Source organism: Electrophorus electricus, chromosome 2 (assembly GCF_041902795.1).
Source record: "Electrophorus electricus isolate QZ-2024a chromosome 2, ASM4190279v1, whole genome shotgun sequence".
NCBI classification, from domain to species: Eukaryota; Metazoa; Chordata; class Actinopteri; order Gymnotiformes; family Gymnotidae; genus Electrophorus; species Electrophorus electricus.
The window spans coordinates 23894224-23918095 of NC_137498.1; the positions used below are offsets into that span (position 1 = coordinate 23894224).

The 23872-nt window shown below is 38.2% G+C and overlaps 1 protein-coding gene across 5 annotated transcripts; it reads left to right on the forward strand.

The window, feature by feature from the left end:
• Window positions 1–274: 274 nt before the first annotated feature.
• On the forward strand, window positions 275–23395 carry mpv17 (mitochondrial inner membrane protein MPV17). Of its 5 annotated transcripts, none has more exons than XM_027000629.3 (9): window positions 275–786; window positions 4742–4841; window positions 5111–5223; window positions 15549–15664; window positions 16225–16317; window positions 19734–19829; window positions 22189–22221; window positions 22608–22660; window positions 22811–23395. In XM_027000629.3, the coding sequence occupies exons 3-9, from the start codon at window positions 5151–5153 to the stop codon at window positions 22878–22880; spliced, it is 534 nt and encodes a 177-aa protein (XP_026856430.2). In that variant the 5' UTR covers window positions 275–786; window positions 4742–4841; window positions 5111–5150; the 3' UTR covers window positions 22881–23395. The 5 variants fall into 5 exon arrangements, with proteins under 5 accessions (XP_026856430.2, XP_026856420.2, XP_026856446.2 ...); XM_027000636.3 differs by lacking the exon at window positions 275–786 and adding an exon at window positions 822–4483; XM_027000619.3 differs by lacking the exon at window positions 4742–4841.
• The last annotated feature ends 477 nt before the right edge of the window (window positions 23396–23872 follow it).

The window sequence follows — 23872 nt, forward strand, 5'->3', positions numbered from 1 at the left end:
ATTGTTCTATTAAATTCACTGTCCTGGGTTAGCTTCACATGTACAGTATAGCTGAAAAAAAGTTGTTGTGGATAAGTGCATCTGCCAAATTCCATAAATATAACGTGTGACATGCATCCGAATTAAACTACCTTAACTTACCCAATTACCCCCAAATACTTAAAACATTTGCGCATGTTGGCATGTCAGCGTTTTGTTTCTAAAATAAAAGCTCTCATTATAATTTGGAAATAAGTGTGACTTTTATTTTGAAAATTACCTCACTCGACTGAAGTCGCCATTATCCCTGCAGGATGTAGATTGAGTAGTTATTTACCAACAAGGTTAGATAGCTAGCATAAATAAGCAATTTTATGGGACCGATGGAAAGAGGCTATGCTATGAGTCTATTTAATAATGCAGTAAGCCCTGTAGGTAGGATATAGTTGTGCTTTGGTGAGTTCGTTAACGCTAGCTAGCTAAATAACTTACTCCTCGCTTATAAAAGCAAACAACAACTCTGAAGCAATATAAGTTAACCTAGCTTTCCAGTGAAACTTCGCTAGTCTAGCTGGATATACCCAGACTTCATATGAGTGAATAACCTATGTGCTTAAATATCTCGCAATTTTTAAAACTAATTACATACGCTCATTTTGGTAATGAGCAAGTTAGTTAACTAACATTAACACTAGCTACCTTTATGGCTACCTATGTGGCCTATTTATAACGTGCTTTAGCTAGCTAGCCAAGTTAACGAGAAAGTTAACTTCGCTCTTGTCAGCGCCGGGGACGGACTTCAAAAACGTAAGTTGCCGCTCTAACAGAGTACTGTACTTTCTATGTATACAATATGTAAACAGTACTTCATTTTTGCTAAGAGTTGTAGCTACTTAATTCGGCGTGTACAAACACACAAGACCTTTTCTATTTAGAGACGAATAAAAATAACTTTTATGTAAAACCATTGAACATAGGTGGGTGAACACATGGCGAACGTTTGCCGCCATAGAGTCTAGAAAAGAACCAAAGACGTTTACAGTAGGTGTATAAAAAAGTTCCAATTTTATGTACTGCAGCATAGTTGGGTTATACATGGGTTGTAGTTTACAAACTTTTGTTTATCCATGCTATTTTTCAGCAGCACTTTTAGGCACTCGTTTTCTTAACCTAAACTGTCTTTGAAATCATTTTAAGAATAAACCTAACACTAAAAATTTAAAACTTGTTTTAGCTTGAAAAACCAAGATGAGATGTTACTTTGATTTTAAAAAAAAACAAACCTTCATATAGATACATGTTTATGGAGCACATATTGACACACAGAAAAATGTGTTGGTCTAATACAACATGTAAACCTGATATATCTACGCTGCGCAGCCATGGAAGTGTAACTTCAGTCAGCCCACTTCAGTTCGGGCTGTAAGATGGGCACCGCATGGGTCAAGTCGCCTGCCCTCAACTGCCCCTTGAGACTGCTCTGTGTGCATGTAATCGTATTATAATCCCGTATGATGTGAAAAGGCAATTTCTCATATGCGTGTCCCAAGAAAACACTTAGGACTGTGTTCTATTTACAACCAAAGCAATCTGAACAAAAATGCACATCATTGCACACTTTATAATGTTATTAATAAATGTATTGGTAGGTCTTACAGTGTTTAAATAAAAAAACTAACTAGAGGTGCAATTTTCATATTGCATATTATTGCAATATTAACAGAAAACTGTCAAGCCCAGTTAGATGCAAAATGTTTACCAGGTGCAAGCGCAAGAAGAGGTTTCTGCAGGCTTGGCTTTATGTAATGTATCCCAGCTCTTCATGGTTCCCCAAAACACCTTGAGGGACTGAGTAAGTGGTCAAGACATAGGCAATGTAGGGGACAGTGGTTAAGGTACTTGACTAGTAGTCAGAAGGTTGTCAGTTCAAGCCCCACCACTGTGAAGTTGCCACTGTTGGGCCCCTGAGCAAGGCCCCTAACCTTCAATTGCTCCAAATGTACTCACTCAGTCATAATTGGAATTCACTTTGGATAAAAGCATCAGCTAAATGTAAAAGCTGTTGGTGGCCTATATGGCGAGCAGGCTCTGGTGCAGTACTGCATTTATTGCTCAGAACATGGATTTTCGTTCACTAAGATGCAGCTGATGGCATATACCAGTTCAGTGAGGAGGAAGAAGAACCCAGATGAAGTTGTTTTATTGCTTTCGGAGTAGGCACGCAACTGAACCCAGCATCAGGATTCCTGACACCAATGGTCATGGTAGGGTGGAATATGGCAGGAATGAGATGATGGAAAAGTACTTCAGCTTCCTCATTTCAACATTGGAAGAGCATGGGCCGAGGGAAGGGTCAGCAAGTCTACAACTGCGATGAGGATGGATTTCAGCTGAATGATACCAGGCACAAGGTGTTAGCACCCCGCAGATCTAAACATTATTAACAGCAAGCCCAAGTCACCTGGGATTTTGTCAGTACTGGTCTGTTTCAATGCATATGGAGAGGACATTTCACTGTTTTGCTAAATGAGTTCCCAGAGGCCCATAAATACAAGTAGGACCCTCTATGGGAAATCACTGTCGGGGTCCACCGACAGGGCCCTGTTCCAGTGGTGGTTCCATCACCTTTATCTTGCAAACCCATAAGGAGTGCCCTCTGCACGTAATTCTGACGTACACAAGTCACACCTATTGGCAGAAGTTACTGAGGTTGCTAAGAGGGAGGGTGTCATGCTCCTGTGCATTCCACCTAATTGCTCTCATGTCTTGCTGCCACTGGGTGTGGGATTCTTTGTCCCTTTTAAAAATTGGGTCAAATAATTTTTCCAGAGTGGCTGGTGACTTCTGCCATTTTAAGCACTCGTATATTGTTCTGCAGTTTTCTACCAGCCCTACCAGCATCTGAGGGACTGGGGCATTATTGTGGATGCTTTTGGGAAGTGTGGCAGCTACCTCTAAATCCACTTGATATAGATTTAAGCCACCTCATGCCCTCTACTGGTCTCAGAAGCCCTGCCACGAGCCCACGGAAACCATGTGTCTCCTCTCCAGTTGGAAGCTTCTGCATTCTCCCAACCACCCACTCCAACACCCTCAGCCTGTATCAATCACCCTCTGGTGGTAGCAGGGTTGATCCAGCCCAACCTTGCAGAGATCCTCACCTGGGTAAATTGAGTCGTCGTCCCCCAGGCGAGTTTCTGTTGAGGTCCATGTCATTACTAGGCCCAGACAGCCTTAGACCCCACTGCTGCAGCAAAGAACAAGACCACTACCACTCTCCCCACCACGGCCTGTGGGACAACTAGCAACTGCAAATGCACTTGCAGGATCCACCAAGTTTTGTGTCCACAGTCAAGTCACCACCACTTATGTTCCAACAGCCAGCACAGCTGGTGCCTCTTCTTCATGCTCTGCCTCTTCCTCACCCCCTGCAGAAAGAGGTAGTTATCTTATTCTGCATTTAAGTCAGTTTATTTATAGAGCACCTTTTGCAACAGCCAATCACAAAGCATCTTTAGAGATGTCTGAGTCCAAACCCCCAGTGAACAAGCCAGTTCACTATTATTATTTTCCTATTTAAAGTTGAATAATATAAAACCTTTTAATTGTAATCTAAATATTATCTGGCTACAGGTGCAAAGAGAAATTCTGATTCTGAATATACTTTTTTGTTGTTATTCAGTTGTTGTTAGTTATTAGTGTGCATCTCACCATGTCATTATAGCAGGGCTTCGTGTATAATCTGGATGCACCCTGCTTTTAAGTATCATTTCTTAGCGGTAGAAGGAAAGTTTGGCAAGATGAGGGAGAAGACAGAGATGCATCCATGGCTCAATCCAAAGGTAGCCAATAGATAGGTGTGTGTTAAATGGAATGGCAGTAATTAATTTACTATTTATTTTCAGTGTGTCAGTGTTTCATTCTACATGTCAGACACTGGCTGTCTACACCTCCTACAAAACTCACCAGGCTGTAGGATCATGGGTGTACTGTCCTCTGGGACCACTCAGAGGTTGAACATCTCTGATGCCAGAGGACACATGCCCACATCATGCCCTTGTCTTGATTTTATGAGTGTGTACTCATTCTTATTATAAATAGATGAACATCCAACTGCTGTGAATGTTTCATTTTTAAAAACTGTTATTAAATGTTTTTACTAAAGTATTTTTTTTAATTATCTTTGAATACATTCGGTTGCATTTTATTTAAAAAATGTTATTCTTGAGGTCTGTTTGATTTCTCGAGGTTAAAATACTTTTAAAGGAAGACATTTTTTAAAAAGTCAATACTTTGTACTTTGTCGTGGAAAAAATGTACATATCATTACTATGAAAGAGTTGGACGCTATTTTAAAATAAAAGAAACTCTGAAGACCCGGAAACTAGGTGGTCAGTATTGCTATTCTTGGACTCAAACAAGACGTCATTTAAAAAAAAAAAAAAGTAAAATGAGCTGCTAACTTGTCTTGCAAGAACGGTGAAACTTCCGTTTGCTAGAACTGGTGAGACTATATTGGATGTTTAAATGTTTTTGCTTCATTTATTGGGGAGAAATGTCTGAAAATATTGCCATTGTTTTTCACTAGTGGTATGTTCAACGTGAAGATTTAGCCAACAGAATTCAGGGTTTCTGTCTTGCTGTTCCAAGTTCTGCACGTGGCGAATATTGATTTGTTTTCTTATTTCATTTGTTGGAGAGAAATGTCTGAAAACCCTATTGCCATTGTTTTGTGTGTTTAACTGTAAAATTTATACAACAGATTTCGGTGCGTGTCACTGTCCATGAGTAACCTTTGAGTCCCAAAGGCAGCTGTGGGTGGCGTAGATTTATGCTGAGCTAACTGTCAAGATCAGGACAGAGTACGTTTTGGTTCCACACCGGCACATGCTGTTCACTTTCCTAGCTAGCTTGGATAGCTAAATTAAATGGTATTAGCCGAATGCAATACTGGCCAGTTAGCTGCATGAAAAACTTCCTCCGACTTGCACGTAACGTCGGCCACGTTATCATCCTAATGTGCGACCCTCTGTGCGTTTCTGGCATGCTATTATGAGGCGAATTCAATATGTTTAGTATTGGCTACAAATCTCTGCATCATAATGTTGCCTATCTGAAATTGTCGTTACAGTAGCGACTTCTTCAGTATCCGTGACAGCTCGGGTTTTGATATGGCAGCTCTCTGGAGATCTTACCAGTCACTGATGACCAAACGTCCATGGACTGTTCAAATTGTAACAGCTGGTAAGAACCGTAAAGTCCCTCCCTTCGCACACACATTGAACTTCAGTCTGATGTTTTCCTTTCCTCCTTGTTCCAAAAATGAGTCTGATGGGCTGTGCCCTTTGGGTCAACTCGATCTCAAGGATCCCTGTTAACTATTTCCTGTAATTAAACATTTACTTGTTCCACAAACCGAAACAACACTGAAACAATGTAGGAATTCTGGGGTGCTTTGTCCAAAGTTCTGAAATGGATAAGAAAAATACATGTCTTTTAAAATATTCAAAGGTTAGGTTCATAATTTTTTTTAAACTCATGCCTTTTTAAAATTGTTGTCTCCCATTATTTTATAAATGGCCACTGCAGAATCTTGCCACTAGCTTAGTGCTGAGGAACTCCTTTGTAGCGTCTCATTAATATTAAACACAATCCAAGATTATCTTTATTTCCACAGAAGCCTTTCAAATGTTGCTGACAATCTTGATGTTACTGATGATGATGATGATGATGATTATTATTATTATTATTTTGTGCAGCAGGAGTGTACAAATTGTGGGGATGTACTGCAACAATTGTGGTTCAACAAGGTGGATGTAATTTTAACTTATCAAATGGAATACTCTTTTTCAAAATGGTACGGTACAGAAGATGCAAATAATTATACTGTGTTTAAATGCTTCCAAAAACAACAAGGGTTAGGGGGTTTTGTTGCCTTAAACTGATACTCATTTGCATTTAAGCCCACTGCGTATCTGCTGAGGGTCTAAGTTTCTCTATGCTGGAACTATCAATATTTCCTCTTTATCCCATACTCTATTGCGAAAAGTATGCTTGATTGAGTTGCATCCTATAGATGAAATTGCTTTCATTAATTTGTTCTATATAAAGGCTGAGCCTTATATTTCTTAATAATGAATTTTATGCACAGATCACATTTATTTTGATCATAGTGCAATATTTACATTTAGTTTAGAAACTGCACTTACAAACTTCTGTCACCAGATGGCAATGAGGAGAGGAAAAAAAAGCCATTTTTATAGGACCCTCTAATTGCTGAAATCCAGTTGTCTGGTTATAGAAACCTTTAATAAAGACCCTCTCAAACAAGGGGTACGCCTGCAGTCATATTTACCAATATTTCAGTATTTCTTTATTTTTTAAATAAACTCAATTTGGAGCTGATTTATATATGCAGTCTGTATATAATAAAAGTAAATTAAAAATACAAAATGAAATTAATAAAGTATGTATGTTATTCATACACACTTTCATGTGTTTTTGTATAAGGTATTAACAACCCATCATAAATACCAATCATGGATGTTGTTGAAAATCATGCATGCAATACAAATACACATGCCGATGACACTTCTTCTGATACCATAATATTTGTCTTCTGAAAAGAAAAAAAAACAAGTTAGTAGGACAATATTCATCTTGATAGACTTATGTTCATATTATTTTACTCATTTTCTGTCAGCTGCTTCAACCATGGGCACACTTTTTATTCCCCAAATATGGTGCCTGAACATTTTCCTCATGATGGGTTACAGTCAGTCCTGTCTAAACAGAATCACCCAGTCCTTGAGTCACAAACTTATTAAATAGATGGAAGAGATGTGCTTTCAATTTTCCTTAAAAAATTCATCTTGGATCTTGTTTTTTGATTAGATGATGTGCTCCAAGCAATAGATTACATTTTTTTAGAACTGAGTTTAAAACGCTCTCATAAAGTATCAAAGGTCCCCAAAATACATGGCATGTACATGACCTCAGCTGGTTGGTTAAGGACTGCAATTTAATGCAAGCAAGTGATCTAAAGTGAGAGGATTAAATGACTTCTTTAGATGACCTGTCTTCTGTGGATTTAGCTATCCAAACTTTATAATGGCATTTCAGATGAGGTCTGTGGTTAAATGTGTTCTTTTTATTGAATGTGTTGAGAAAGATTAAAAGATGTTAATTAATGTAGCATTAAAACATAACATAATAAATGAACAAAACAGTGAAAATGAATGAAACAAGCAAAGGAATGAGTCAGCATATATAGGGGCATTAATTATGTATTAATCGCTTAATGTACAGTAAACACAAAAATCAGTGACATCCTTTGAGGGCAGATCTGAAGGTATTTACTCAAGCCCAGTTGCTATGTTGCCCCAATCTCATCAGCTAAATGTGGCGGAGTGCGTTGTCCCTGTGGAAAAGTGAACAAGCAGAGACCAGATCTCTGCCAAATTGATCACAGATAATTTCACCCAGACGTAAGATGCGTCAGTCAGAGCTATTAGCCCCCAGTGGCACTTCTTCAAGGACACACAGTGGGGAATGTTGTGCTGATATCAGCACTTTGCTCAGGGAGACGCATGCTCGCTCATGGGCCCTATTCAGTTGAGTGCCATGCTCCTTTTTGGCACCATGGAGTGGACAGATTGCTTCTGAGGGTGTGGTAAACTTTTTTGTGTCTGTGTGCACCTTGGGAGCAAGCAGTTGTGCTTATAATTTAAAGGGCATCTTTCCCCTGCACTTCCCCACTCCCCAACCCCCACTAGAAGTGAGGATAGTGGAACCACACAAGTCGGCCTGCGTAAAGCTTAAACAGGCCAGTACACCACTGCCTTGGTTGTTGCCAGAGGGCATTCAAGGTTCACTCTTAACTGATGGTAGTACAGCTTTGGGAGCCGAGCAGCAAGCTGCAGGTCATTTTAAGTGTGGCTAACCTCTACAGATATTTTAAAGATTTGAGTGCTCCTTGACCTTGTGCACGTGAATGTTACAGCCAGAGATTTAAGCACAAGTGTCTTACCGTCCTACTCGTTCTGCTCTTCCTTCCCATCCTACACACATTTTCCTGAATGTACTTCTTTTATTGAGACAAGCCAGTAAAAGCCTTGCAAAGGTTCCATTCTCTTTCCACTCTATTTTGGATTAGTTCTTTCCTGACATTTTAAGGAAAGGTTAGATCACATAAAAGTGACTAGCTTGCTTCACTAGGATCTGACTATTTGTCCTTTGTAAACCATAATGTTTGGATGTGCAGGAGGTAGTGATTGTCCTATAAATTTCAAGGCGGATGCTGCTCTTTTTTTCTTTTTCTGAAAGCTTTTTTTTTTTAAACAAAACTTTAACAATCAGTTGCTGAAGGTTTTTAAAAGGTGCTGTTACCCAACTTTAAAATGTTAGCCTTAAAGGCAAGACTGCATAGAACATGGAAAAGAATAGGCTGTTAGGATTGTGAGTTAGGTAGTGTAGTTATGAATTTCAGTAGTAATGCATGACTCCTACCAGCTGTGTGATCTGTACACATTTTAACTTGTAATCATGTTACTCTGAAATTGAGCGTAAAATGTTTTAATTTTGTACTGCTTGGATACAGTAGTGGAGATTAAATTTGTTTGAGCATTTGTAATATTTAAATTGCGTCAGCACTTCACACCACATCTACTAGTTATGGACTTGCTTTACAAATACAAACGATCTAATTAAAAAGGGAATATTTCATCACCGCTCACAAATTCACTGCCTTTGCAGGGTAGCCGTCACCATTTTGTGGACTGCTTACACTTAGTCATGTCTTAACACCCATTTGTCCTGCTCGGCCTGTTATTCCCAAGTGAGGGGCGGAGGGAGTGTGCTTAGTTCATTGTTCAGTAGTCAGAGATGAGGCATGACCTTGCCTACTGTTTTCTGTAGGAGTAAGATGAGTAAGGTGATACCAGAGGCTCAACCAGAATCACTTGGCGGGGGCGTGAAGTCTGGGCTTACCCTGTTGCACGTACTAACATGATGTCTCAGAGCAGAGAACCCAGCACTCTCTATCTAGAGGGGTATAGAGCTCACTGCCCCTCCTGCTTTATTGTACACAATGAATCCTGCTCCAGTCTTGCTTGATGAGAGAGATTCTCCTCAGGTTTAAATTGCGCTTATCCAAGGTGAGAGATATCAGCCCAACCAGGATAAGGAGCTTTTTCAGTGATGCAGTGTTGTGTGATTACAGAACCTGTTTAATGTCATTTTAAGTGGACTCTTTAGCTTCAGTGGTAGTACACTGCACACTGGGGATTTCATTAAAATGTCAACAATGCATCTTCCTGCTATGCACTCATGAGGGAACATTTTAATATTAGCCTTAGTATTTTCAGTAACAACTATAAATAATCTTATTCTAAAATTTTGGTGGGTTTGCCTGTGTTGACTTATAACAGAAGTCGCCCTTTGGGAGAAATTATATAAAAACAAATAAAATTATGTAGAAAATGTTCTTATTATGATGTCAGGAACTAACATTCATCTCAAAAGAGTAAATTAAAATATGAGTGATGGATGCATAATTGAATATGTGGCTCATGGATATATATTATGTCTCATTGATTTTGCATTTGCAATAAACTTGCACAAGTTGGAAAGACTCGTGATTAATTAATATTACCCTTATGTACACTTCTCCAGTAGTAGCCATTATACAATGTGCTTGGGAGTTTTCATCTGCCTTGACTTGTATGGTACACACACTTAGAAATATACTTGCTTGGATTGCAATACGCCCAGCTTCTACCTCTTGGTACCCCTGCTTTTTATTTTGAAACATTTCAACTCATGACACAGTCTATCAGTTGGACAAACTGCAGTCTTTTCTAAAACCACAGACATTGCTGTCTCAGATACTTCATGTGAAATTAAGCAAGAAATGTATCAAAAAGGAAGGCAGTTGATGGTTAATGCTGTCCTACGTTGTACCTTCTTTACTGTCTCCCATGGCTTAGTTTGAGTGATTATTATTTGCATTGCCTCCCTGATCCCTGAGAAGTATGTGTTGTGTGAGTTTTGGCATTTACCTGTCACTTCAAATGTAGTAGTATTAATCACAGTGAGGATTCCCTTGAGTCAGAAATGTGACACATAGCCAGTATTCTAATAAACTACTAGCTTCTGTGGATTAGGGAGATTGGCAGCATCCATTATTGGCAGCATAATGAGGCACAATTATTTGAGTGATTATTTTAAGACCATGGATCATGTACAGTAGCAGATGTGGACTAGTTTGAGGAAAACATAGAAGGCCTACTTGATGCTAAAAAAATATTCGGTGATCATGTAATCAGTTGGATCTTTGGAGTTTATATTCATGTGGACGACCAATGTGTGTCAACATCCAACTTCATGCACACATGCATAATGCATGGGTTTATGTGCGGCCCTGCTTAGCTTTGCCTGGAGCCGATCGAAGTCACATTGGCGCATGTGAAGACCCATGACATTTCTAGCCAATTGGATGAAATGGCTCTGTCAGTGTGATTGACACTGTGTGTGTGTGTGTGTGTGGCAGAGAGGACACACTGACGTGCTGCACCCTATCTGATATCAGTCGCCATCACTCACATTCGGCAGACCCAGTTCATTCAGCTTTCCCCTCACTAGCGCGTGTGTGCGCACACTCAAGCATGCTTTCACACAACAGGGTGCCCACAATGCTTTCTCCAATGCCTGCACATTTCAGTCAGAAATAGTTTGACTGAAACAAATCTGTCACTCCATTCTCACACACACACTTGCTTGCAGCTGCACAAGCTAAGGGGCATGACGTCAAACCTGAAGTCTTTTTGAGTAAGGCCTTCAGTGGCATGATCTCCCAGTGACAATGACTTGAAAGACTTGTTTGGTTCGTGGTGAGTCATGCCCTCCTGAGAGAGTGGACAAAGGTGTCTCTGGCTGTTTTTTCTCAGAGTTTTGGATGAACTGAGATGAAATTGTTTGCATAGTTTGTTTAGGAAGTATTATTTTAAACTCGAAATGTAACGAAATTTACCAGGTAGATGGTATTGATTTTAATCTGAAGTTTTTCCTTTGGGTGAGCACATCAATGTCAATCTTTTTAGGATGCTTCAAACTTGAAGATGTCTCTTTACAGAGCTTTTCTCTACATTCTTTCTTTGTCTTTTCTTTCCTGAATGCAGTAAAAATTGCTCAGTCTCTTAAGATGTCTCGCAAGACCAGAGTGAGGATGTTTTGTTTACTCTGGGTCTGTCTTGGACAGGGGGGAACAACTTTAATAATAATAAAAAAATATTATTATTATTATTTCTATTCCTATTTCTGTAGCTCTGTTTAGCCTTTCTTGTGTTCTCACATCACTGTTCCATTCAGGTAGTGGTTTCTTACAAATGGCTTTATTACTAAAGAACATTCATTTAGCTTTACTAGGAGCACCATGTTTGATGTGAAATTCTGAACCTGACTTTTAAAGGTCACGATTGGATGATTGGATAGCTTTCTTAAAGGGTAATGTTCTATTCCTATTTGCACCTCTAACAAGTTCAGATTTAATGTTGTGAGCTGTATGCACAAAATTATAGTACACTGTTATTTATAGTAATCATTAGTTCACGTAGAATATTCAGGATTAAATAGAAATTGTTACTGCATTTACATGGCATTTAGCAGATGCTCTTATCCAGAGGGACTTAGAAAAGTTATTTGTCATTTACTCATAGAATACATCCTAGCCAGTAAAGTAGGTTAGAATCCTATATACCAATGAACTAGAATACTATTGAAATACAGGGATCAATGCTAGTTTCAGTTAGTTGGCATAGGAGCAGGGTCAGTGTTCATTGAAATATTCCACAAATAGAAGGGTCTTCAGCCTGCGTTTGAGGACTGCAAGGGATTCTGCTGTTCACACAGCAAGTGGAAGTTCATTCCACCATCTAGGAGCCAGGACATAGAATAGTCTCAATGCTTGTCTTCCATGAGACTTGAAACATGGTATCTCAAGCCAAGCCATAATTGAGGTTCAAAGTACTCGAGGTACGGATTGGGCTTTTATCATTAACATCATGTATGGAGGAGCTGGTCATTTTTTTGGTTTAGTAAGCAAGCATCAAGATTTTAAATCTGATGCGTGCAGCTGCTGGAAGCCAATGAAGGAAGGGCAGCAGTGGAGTGATTTGTAAACTTTGGAAGATTGAATACCAGTCATGCTGCTGCATTCTGGACAAGTTTTAGAGGTCTGATGGCTCTTAGAGGAAGTCCAGCAAGTAGTGAGTTGCAGTAGTCTATCTTTCAGATTACAAGAGACTGCACAGGTACCTTGGTAGCTTCCTGCAAGAGAAAGGGCTGAATCCTTTGTATGTTACAAGGAGAGATCTGCAAGACCAGCTCACTTTTTTGAGACTTGAGTTGAGAATGACAACTGGTTGTCCAAAGTTATGCCCAGGCTATGAGCAGCTTCAGATGGTGATGCCAGGTAATTCTCAAAGCAAACTGTGAGGTCCTGGTAAGGGGTGGGAGTTACTGGGATGTACAGAAGCTCAGTTTTACTGGGGTTCAGCTTCAAGTGGTGGGCTGTCATCCATGATGCAATGTCAGTCAAGCATGCTGAGATATGTCTGGAGACCTGTGTATTGGAGGGTGGAAATCCATAACATCTAAAGTTCTCATAATGAAATCCTAACAGAACATAGATTTAATGTACTGTGTCTAATAGAAATGTGGATCAAGCCAAATCAGTGAGTAGCTGTAAACAAAGCATGTCCTTCTGGCTAAAGCTATGTACACCGCCCTTGTCTAACTGGAGGAGGCATTGCGGGTATTTATACTGAGACATTAGGCATTAAACAGAAAGCTGGTTATGATTTCCAGTTGTTTGAATTATTTTTACTACCATAAACGATATAGCCAGATATAAGAAGCCCACCCAGCCTCTTCTACTAATCTGCATGTACAAGCCATCAGGCCCCTACTCAGAATTTATTAAAGAGTTTGCAGATTTCCTCTCTAATCTAGTCACTAGCAGAAAGAGCCATTATTGTTGGTGAATTCAATATTTGCTTTGATGGTGCCCAAGACAGTCTGAGATTGGCCTTTAGTTCTATATTAGATTCAAATGCTTTCACCCAATGAAACCCTCACACTGGTGGACATGCACTTGATTTAATACTGACATATGTTGTAGACATAGATAACACGGTCCTAATACCCCTGTCTGATGCCATCTCAGACCATTCCTCATTTCATTTGAATTACATATGAACCACAATATAGTAACCTTGCCTTGGTATCATACCAGACGCCCGATCACGTCAGCTGCTGCACCTTGGTTTATTGCGAATCTCCCAGACGTATCATTTACGACTAGGATACCCTCAAACTCCATGGAACGTGATCAAATGACTGAATGCTTAGAATCAGTATTCTGCTGCACACGCAATGATGTTGCTCTACTTAAGAATAAAAAAAATTAGGTACAAAATATGAGAACAAAACACTCAAAAAATAGAACGTAAATGGCGCCACACTGAGATTGTAGTTTTCCAGCTTGCATAAAAGGAGAGCCTTCTCAAGTATGGAAAGGTACTTATTACCGCTCGAGCATCTTATATCTCTAAACGATTATAGAAAATAACAAAAATAATCCTAGATTTCTATTTAGTACACTTGCACATCTAACTAGGTATAAAACTGACAGATTACAATTATATCATCGCATAGTAGTAATGAGTTCATGAATTTCTTCAATGAGAAAATTAAGCACATTAGAGATAACATTAAGAGTATTAACGTGACATCAGGCAGCTACTTAGATTAGAGCAACCAAGCCAAAAAAGACTCTAGAATCTATCCAAGAGCCAGAATTTACATCTCTGATCTCACGTTCAAAATCTTTCACTTGCTATCTCTGTCCACACATTTTCTTAAGGAAATCCTACCTGAAATAATCGAACCTTTATTAAATTGACTAAACTCATCCTTGAACATTGGTTACATACCCAAATCATTCAAATTAGCAGTAATCAGACCACTTATCAGAAATTCTAACCTTGACCCATGTCAGCTATAAAACTACAGGCTGATATGAAACCTTCCATTTATTTCCAAGATCCTAGAAAAAGCTGTAGCTCAGCAGCTAAGCTCATACCAGAATCAGAAACCAGATACATTAAGTCTTTGTCAGGGTTTAAGCCTCATTATAGTACAGTCATTATGGATCCCAGTCTTTCGTTTGAAGCTTATGTAAGTAATATTGCTAGGACTGCCTTTCTCCACCTCAGGAACATTGCAAAGATTGCAAAGACATGCTCTCCTCACATGATGCAGAAAAGCTAGTCCATGCACTTATCACTTCAAGACTAGAGTACTGTAATGTCTTACTGTCTGGCTTTACCACCAAGTACCTAAACAAGCTCCATCTAATTCAAAATGCAGCAGCCAGAGTTCTTACTAAAACTAGAAAATTTGATCACATCACTCCTCTTAGCTACTTTACATCGGGTCCCAGGAAAATTTTGAATTGATTATAAAATACTTATAATGAACCACATAGCACTGAATGGTCTTGCCCCATAGTACCTTAGAGAACTCCTAGTGCATTACGTCCCACCCCTTCTGCTCAGATTAAAAGGTGCTGGCTCTTTTCTAGTACCAAGAATAAGAAAATCTACTGCAGGGGGCAGAGACTTTTCCTGTCAAGTTCCCACACTATGGAATAACCTTCTTGTAAATTTTCGAGACTCAGACACAGTTTTTATTCTGCTCCTTATTTATATTGTTAGTATTGTGGTGACTGTTGTTAGCCAGTATAGGATGCCCCTGCTTTTTTTGAGTCTTGGTTCCTCTTAAGGTTTCTTCCTCATGCTCTAGGGAGTCTTCCCTTGCCACTGTCGCCCTTGGCTTCCTGGACGGCTTGGATTCGGACATTTGTAAAGCTGCTTTGTGACATCTGTTGTGAAAAAAAAAGTGTTTTTTTTAATAATAATAATTTTTTTTACATTTTTAAAATGTCTCTTTGGCTTACTACATCAGCAGTGTTCCTTTAATACTTTTTTGGGAAAGCAAAACTATATCTTAGATAAATCGTTAACACCAGTGTTTATATTGCGCTGTGACTGTCAGTGTGAGGCACATGATTACGGCTGAAACTATCCTGTCTGATTTGTTTCACTGATATGTTTCACTGTATATTAATGATAATGTTCCCATGAGAATGTTCTCAGTGTAAATTGCAGCATGACATTCTTAGGCCATACTACCCTTATGTGCAGCAGTACCTGGCATAGCACTGGTCTGAATGATCATTCTTGCTCTTCTCCTTGGTGGAAGTGTTGGCATGTTTACCTTAATGCTGGCTCTTGTCCTGTGGATTGGGTGCAGACAGATGTCTGACTTTTTCACCCTTGTGTACTTGGGATTCATGTCTCTCACACATACACACATTCTCTTTTTCATTCCTTGCCCTGCTCCATTTCCTTCCATCTTTACTTCATCCTTTCCTTCTTAGCCTTTTTTTGTGTATCTTTTTTTTTCTTCCCCATTTGTTTTTACACCTTCCTCTTTGTCTGTTGCTGCAGGCTGTCTGGTGGGAGTTGGAGATGTCATCTCCCAGCAGCTGATCGAGCACCGTGGCTGGGCCAACCACAGCATGATACGCACCACCAAGATGATGGGCATTGGCTTCTTCTTTGTTGTAAGTCTCACTTTTTTTTATTTGATGCCTCAGTGGTTCATCCAAGTTTGTGTGAAGAAAAGTACAAACTGCTATATGTAAATCACCCACAATGGTACACATGGGGGATACCCATATGGGTGGACTGGCAAATGCATTGGCATAATATATGAACAAAATAGCATATTACAATAATATTGGAACAGTTTAAGATTGGGATATGCCTTGCTGCATATTAAAAATACAGTGACAAACTTTTGATGTGATTAATTGCAAGATAGACCTGAATTATTTTGACCAAATTTAATTGCTTGTGATATCTTATGTGCCCAAAGAAGATTCATCTCGAACATCTGTGATTGTTCAGGAAGCTCACAGCTCACAATATAAAACAACTCCATGATTTGTTAGAAGAATTGTAGGGAAACATTTTTTATCTTTGTTGCGAAAACCAAAATTGTTTATGATTGTGCGATCCTTCTGCTTTCCAAAGTTAGAGAAAGTGAGTGGAAAAGGTAACATTTTAATGTCTGTTGTGTATGCATGTAGACCAAAAAATGTTACCTCTGTGCCTACTCCAGGGACCAGTTGTTGGAGGATGGTACAAGGTATTAGACAAATTAGTTGCAGGGGGGACCAAAACTGCTGCAATGAAGAAAATGCTAGTTGACCAGGTATGACACTCTTCAACCCCACTGTGTCTTAGAGCTTTCACTCCTAATTTGATTCCTCTCTTTCTCTCTCCTCTTTACACTGATACTTTTAAGTGAACTTCCTTTATAAAGAAAATCACATGATAGTTTTTATTGCAACATAGGCTACAATGAATTCACATTGCAGCTTGGTGGGCTCAGCTGTAAGTAAACCAAGCCTACTCTTTTTAAAGCATGTCTGCATTTACTGAAAATTAACAAATAAACGTGCCAATTTTGTTTTCAATGGCAAATCATACCCAAGTTACACAAGTTTGTACACAAGTTGTATTCAAGTTACTGTACATCAGCTTTCACTAAATTAATTAAAAGACCATTCTATAGGAACAGTGTCAGAGTGAACCACTTTGAAGAAGCGTGTGTGATTGATGTGCTGCTATAGGAGTGTTGTCTCCCTTACCTTTCCCATCCATAGTTTCTAGAAAAATAGCAAATAGGCGTCTGGTTGGAGTTTAATAGTGTCCATTTTTTCATGTCTGACAATAACTCTGGCCAAGTGTGGGTGTGCCCTACAGATGATAGAATTTAGCGTTCATGCTCTGGGGCCTTCCAATAGTAATATAGAAGAACCTTATGATGTATACTAGCTTGGGGCAGTAGCATAGCCAGAAGTAAACACACAGTGCCCAAGACCAGATGGCAGCCAATCACAGGATGTTTCAAAATACCACTGACCATTAGAAATTCACCATAGCCAATAGTATACAAGGTATTTGTGATGGTATATAGTTATCACAAGAAAAAAGTTTCTTTATTTATTTTTTGAGTGCAACATGCTTTCTTTATGACAGTCGTCCTGACTCTCTGCCACAGGTTTCAGTGAATGAATATAAGTCATAGGCTATATTTAAGTTGTAACCCTGTGGTTAGGGGAATTTTAGATGCTCTTATACCTTCGAGTATCTACAAGTGTCTTTGGCTTGACTCCCCTACTCTGATTAAAGGTTCTGAGTGAAATCTTATTATTTTATTTTTTTATATATATATATATATATATATATATATATATATATATATATATATATATATATATAAATAAAATGTGTGTGTGTGTGTGTGTGTGCTTAATGCAGCAATTTTAAAAGGATCGATTTACATGTAAAATAAATTTAACCCAAACAAAACTGTACCATAATATCAAAATGGTATCTGAAACCAAATTTATTCTGTCAATAGACCTTTTCTTAAAATTAGATTCAAAGGTTAACATGACTATTAATGGATAATATTAATGGATAATAATATTATTTTAATTGATTATGAAATGTGTACGTCACCTCTTCTGGTTAAATATAAAATTCATTTAGAATGAGCTTAACTCTATTACAAGTTAGGTTTTCCAATTTCCAATTTTGAGCTTTTATACTAACTTAAGACATGTCAGTGTAGACATTTTAAATTGTGAATAAAATTTGTATCCAACATTTTACTAAAAACAAATACCCTGTCAAACTATCTGCACATCTGTTCTGGATAGAATCCCAATTCTATCCAGAACTTCATATTTAAAAAAATATAAAACACATGACTTAAATTTGTGGGTTGTTTTGTTTTGGGGTTTTTTTAGATGGAGACTTTGCTGTTCTAAAAACGAATGGTCCTGAGGCATGGTGTCCTTAGAGATCCTCGTCAGTTGCTTGTCTATAGTATGCAAGCACGTGATGTGGTTATGGCGCTAGTGTTTATCAGTGTTCATTTGTTCTAGCCATTCTGGGTGCGTACCCCCTCTGTGCATGTCAAGTAATTCTTGCATTGACAGGTGTACAATGAATGACTGCTTGCATAATTCGTTTGAAGCATGATTTCAGTGGAGCAAATGCACAGAATAAGGACAGGAGGGTGTCTGCAAAGAGATTGCATTTTACAACACCTTTAAAGCTTTAAAGGCAGAGAGAGATGGGTAATACACAAGTATCATTGCTGAATGAAATGCATATGGTAAACCATATGCGAAACTGCTATCATTCTGGATTTAACTTTGTGTGTGTGTGTGTGTGTGTGTGTGTGTGTGTGTGTGTGTGTGTTGTGATTTGGCTTTTCTCGAGGAAGTACAACAAAATGTAAAAGATTTGTACTTCTGCAAACACACTAGTTATCTGAAATTGTACATATAGCACGATGATCATTTAGGATTCAAATTGAAATAGACACTTGGGCAAAGACATTCGTTCACATCCAGGTATTTTCCCGATCATTTAGGTTCCATTTGAGCTTATCTAATACAAAAAAAAAAAAAAAAAAGCTAAAAGACCTTTCAGTTTTGGGGTTTATAATGTGGATGTTGTAGATAAAATTTCAGTAATGCTCTACATTTCCTGATTCACCATGGATTTTTGAGCCTATACTTTCATAGTACACTGTAACTCCAAAGTGCCCCAAAACCTCTGGAAATGCACAAAACGTCATTAGTCACTATACATCTAGAGTGTGCAAGGTCACATCACAACAATGTTTGACAACTTCGTTAAAATATTAGCTTCATTGTTGATAGCTTCATTGCTAAAAGGCTAAACGATATTAGCGTCATTGCTATTAGCGTCATTGCTAATAGGCAAAAAGGTTATGCTGGGGAAAGTACTGTAAAGAACTGCTGTAATACTGTAAAGAAATAGTCTGCATTGTCTTAAGCAAAAATTTAGACGTACAAGGAAACATGAAATTTTTCTGGTCGGAAGTATTTGTGATGGAAACATCATAGTCCATGCTAAAAGCCACTGCACCATCACTCTAACTGTACACAAACAACTCCACATAAACTTTGGCCAATTTAAGATGTTTCCTTTCCGTGATGTCCAAAGGTGTTGCTGATCAAATTATCCACCAATAATAAATAAATAAATAAAACCTGGCTGCATCAGTTTGCCCAACAGTGTCAGACACATGTGCTACAGCTTATCTGGCTAGAGTACACCAGCCATGTATTGCCGCTCCCTTACTCAGTGGGTGAGCATTTAAGGCAGGTGAGCTGTCTACTTTTTCAGCTAAGGGAGCGGCACTTGCTGAAACAGCTGCCAATCACTCTGGTTGTGTCTGCTAAACACTTGTGAAGTAATTTTATAGCACCCCCCACCAAAAAAAAAAAAAAAACCCTTTTGTTTTTACACTGTTTCTTGTTTGTGAGTGTCTACAATACTCACAGCAATCTGTTGGATCTTTCTGTTCGATCGAGATGTCTTGATATCAGTTGTATGTTTTATGATTAGTGCAAATGTTAGTCAAGGTTTATCAATGAAAATGCCAGAAATTATGTCCAGTAATTTAAAATGGATTTCTAATGGAATTTGTCCATAATCATGATTATACATTGACCTCCATGCAATGTATGTGAATTTCACAGTGAGGCATGCTATTTCAAATGAAGTTGCCTTTTTTCACAGGTGGGATTCGCTCCATGTTTTCTTGGTGCATTCCTAGGAATTTCTGGAACGCTCAATGGACTAACTGTGGAACAGAACATAGCCAAGCTCAAGAGGGTCAGTGTGTAACTTGCTCTTCTCCTCAAAGCTTATTGGTCAGCAGTCAAGAGTTCTTATTCAAAATAGATGTTTGCTATATAACAGCGGAAACCTTGGGTACTTGAATTTGAACTTCAGCTTTTCAGTGTACAATGAAAGCTGACGGTCTTTTCATAACACAGATTACCTCCAGACCACCATAGAGAGCAAATACAACCAGTTGCTTCATCCCCCAGAATACCCTCTGCTCTCCCACAGCCAGAAACACAGTTTTGAACAATAGCAATGATCCCCAAATAGGCACATAAGATATTTAAGGTACTGCTGGAAAGGATGGGTTTTAGTGCAGCATTTGGTGACTCATGTGTTTGGGTATAATGGAGTGGGGGCTTGACAGCGATGTTCTCTGGGAGAGGACCATAAATTATTTATGTAAGGAAGGTAGTTGAGTTAAAATGAGGCTGAAAGGTCAATCACCTAAATGTCAGAAAAGACAGAAAACGGATGACAAATGCCCTCATTAAGCCAGCATCTTATCTAAAACAAAATGCAAGGTGAAAAGCAATAGTAGAGAATAACATTTTGGTGCGTGGTTATACAACAGCAACTGGTTACACCTTTGGATCACAGAGTTACTTGTGGATTCATGGGAGGTTGTTTTTCAGCTAGTGAACCACATCTTCATTTATCTTCCACAGTGAGGATTAAAGCTCATCTCAATTTTACTTGCAGCTTTTGTGCTTTTTACAACAGGCATCGTCACAAAGCATCTTTAGGAAAATCTAGATCCAGAAAAACTTTCTCTGTGGGCGTGAAGAAGAAACTTTGCCAACATTAAAATATGAACTCATCCTCTAATAGACACTGGATAATGGAAAGATTTATACCTGGAAATGATCCAAGGAAATTGGTTAATTTCAGACAAGGCTAATTTCATTTAACACTTTGGGTCATAGCAGCATAGCTCATGATGTTGGGTCAGATTACATCCCTCCACTAAGCTCTCGTTCTTCTTTTATTATATAACATTAAAGGTAGCATTAGGTGAGGACTGTAGCTTTGCTAAAAAGGTCAAGTACCCGTTAGTTCTCAGGACAGCAACGATTAACCACAAACAATTCAGCCACTCTTTATTGTTGTCTTAAGTGCTGTTTCAAGCTGTAATATCCCTGGATATAAACTAGTCCGTGGCATAATGAAGTGACTGATGTTACCTTGAGCTCGTGTCTGGGGCAGCGATCAGCAGGTTATTTTTGTGCTACATGCCACTTTTGAGTTATTAATCTGCAGTGCTGTCTTTTTGAACAGCGTCTTCATTTTGAGTTCCAAGAAACAGTAGGGTGGATAGTATAATTACATTTTTTTGTCTGTGTGTGATCTCTTTCTCTACATTCCTTTGCTGAGGTGTTTTAGCTTGATTTTTTGTTTTTGCCATATTAAACTAGTGGAAACCATGTGTGCAACATTTGACCCACAAGCCAGAAGTTGCTAACCCCTACTCTAGGACATTTGGATTTTGAAATGTGAAGCAAAAAATGATTGTGCCCAATTATCAACCATCTTGTGGATTACATTTTTCTATAGTCTTTCCTTGTTGTTTTGTAACTAAATCACTAAATCCATGTCAACAACGGAAACAATACAATGATGTCTCTCCCATGGAGAATCCTCTCCCCAGGTGGTCACTTTTTTGTGTTCTGTTAAATAGAAACTGTTAAGGCAAAGATACTGGATCATTTCCTGCATCCACTCCTGCTCAGCTGACCTCTCCAAAGATTGCACTTTTACTTGACTAGACCAGGTTTCACATTAGTTATTTTTTAATAAGCACTTGAGATGCTGGCTGTTCATATGAACTTCAAATGTGTAACTGGTAGACATGAACCCTCTCAGCCTGGATGGTGCCCCACAGCCTCTGTGTACTATGAGCTTTGATTTGACTATTCAGTGTTGATAGTATTGGAGCCATTCAAATTCAGAGTGTGTACAGTAAGGTTCAGAGTGTGTTCACTAGAGTGAACTGTCGTATAAACAATAATAAAAACATGACAAAATAAATGGGAGATTAATGTAATGTTTATGGTGCTTGACTTGAAAGGATTATCTGTGATTTCTGCAATCACAAAAGTTATCGGTTTTGTAGTACTCTGTGTAAAATCTGATTTTAAAACTAAAATGCTAACTTAGGCTATATCTGTGTTCAGCATTTGTTTATGGATTTTGTTTTCAATTTGTCATGTCAGCTGTCCTGAGTATTTTGTCTCAGTTTGTGAAGGTCAGCTGTCAAATGTCCAAAATCAGCAACATTAATACTTTTTGTGTTATTCTAAAATGGTATCTTCTGACTGACACACATTTTCTTTCCCATCTTTGTCAGGACTATTTTGATGCTTTAATCTCCAATTACTATGTAAGTTTTTATATAATTACATGTTTAGGACCTAAAAGGATGAAAAACAAAATTATAGATTAATATCTTACTAACATTGGCTACATTTCTATGTGATTTGAACATTGCTTTAGTGCTTAAATTGATTTAAGCTTCACATTTCGCTAAAGCAATTTTTGCTAAAAATATTTGAATAGAAATGTGAGGCTTGCATCACTACATACCTGGTTTTTTTGGTTATGTATGTAATGTATCAAAGTTTTATTAAGACCAGTATTTGTTTCTTCTTTAAGAACCCTTACAAAACAACACATTTTAAGATTTTTGCTCACAATGCTGTAATTTGAAGCCAGTATGCCGAATCTAATTTCCATACTTAATATGGTATGTTTATTTATTTTTATCAGCTGTGGCCTGCTGTTCAGATTGGCAATTTTTATTTCATTCCACTTCATCACAGGTAAGAAAACATTCTCAGTTCTCTCAGCTAAAACATAATTCAGGGCACTTGCATCTGATTCCTTTCATCTTCTTTATAAACACTTCATACATTTTAAAATGTAACAGAATTTCTGTTTTACTCTTGAAATCTCACTTTTGTCATTTGCAGATTAGCTGTTGTCCAGATTGTTGCCGTTGTCTGGAATTCCTACCTGTCCTGGAAAGCCAATAAGATGTAGTGAAATTATGTTGTCCCTTGTATGTCCTATGGGAAAACGTACCATTGTTGGAATTTGTTGACCAGTATGGTCACAGGAGTCAGGAATAAATCTCAGTATGTAACAGGAAATGAGCATAATATAGTTTACTTTCATTCCAAGCTGTAGTTCTGTAAAGTTGTACAAGTTCATTATTTTTGATTACCCATGAAAGTAGCTATACTCATTTTTGTAATTAAATAACCTGTAATCTTACTTTTTAGTACATTGCTGTTTCAGTATTATTTAACAAAAGTGATGTCAGTTGTCTCTAGATAGGTACTACTGTAAACTGCAAATTGAGAAATAGAGTATGTTCTTTTGAGTATGGATCCTTTTTTAGGAAACAGGATTTAGGTTAAATTTTAAGAAAATATACCCATAAACTATATGCTATTTTTTAGGTTCTTACTTTTCTTTGATTTAAGGGTGTGTTTGGGGATTTTTTTTGATTTTTTTTTGCATGAGAGAGAATAAATATATTGTTTCAACCTTAAGACAGACCTCCGACTTGATTCAATATTTTCATCCTTAAAGCTCTCCTTAAAATATTCTGTAGAGGTCCATTTGAATGCATATTGTGATTCTTGTTGTTTGAAATACCAATCAGAATATATCAGTATCCCTGAAAAGCAGCCTTTCCTAGAGACACTGCACAGAATCATCGTTTTCATTCAATGATTAGTGGTAATAAGTATGAAGAAATAGTATAGTGAAATCCTCCAACACGTGAAGTATTTCAGCACCATGGATGGATTTGCGATTATGCTGTCCTGCATGCGATGGTCAGTGATGCAGAAATGCATCACGACAGCAGCTTTTTAGTACGCTCCGTTCCTCAATTATACATAATGCTTTGGGCAGCGATGGACAGATTACTGATGGTGACCCTCATATTAATGCTATCATTACCCTGGGGACAAATATAAACTTTTTTAAAATGGGGACATTATAAAATCCACTAATCAATTGCA

Coding starts and splice junctions, on each gene's coding strand:
- mpv17 (XM_027000629.3), top strand. CDS start 5,151: ATGGCAGCTCTCTGGAGATCTTACCAGTCACTGATGACCAAACGTCCA. Junction 5,224..15,548: donor TGTTCAAATTGTAACAGCTG/GTAAGAACCGTA, acceptor CTGTTGCTGCAG/GCTGTCTGGTGGGAGTTGGA. Junction 22,661..22,810: donor TTCATTCCACTTCATCACAG/GTAAGAAAACAT, acceptor TGTCATTTGCAG/ATTAGCTGTTGTCCAGATTG.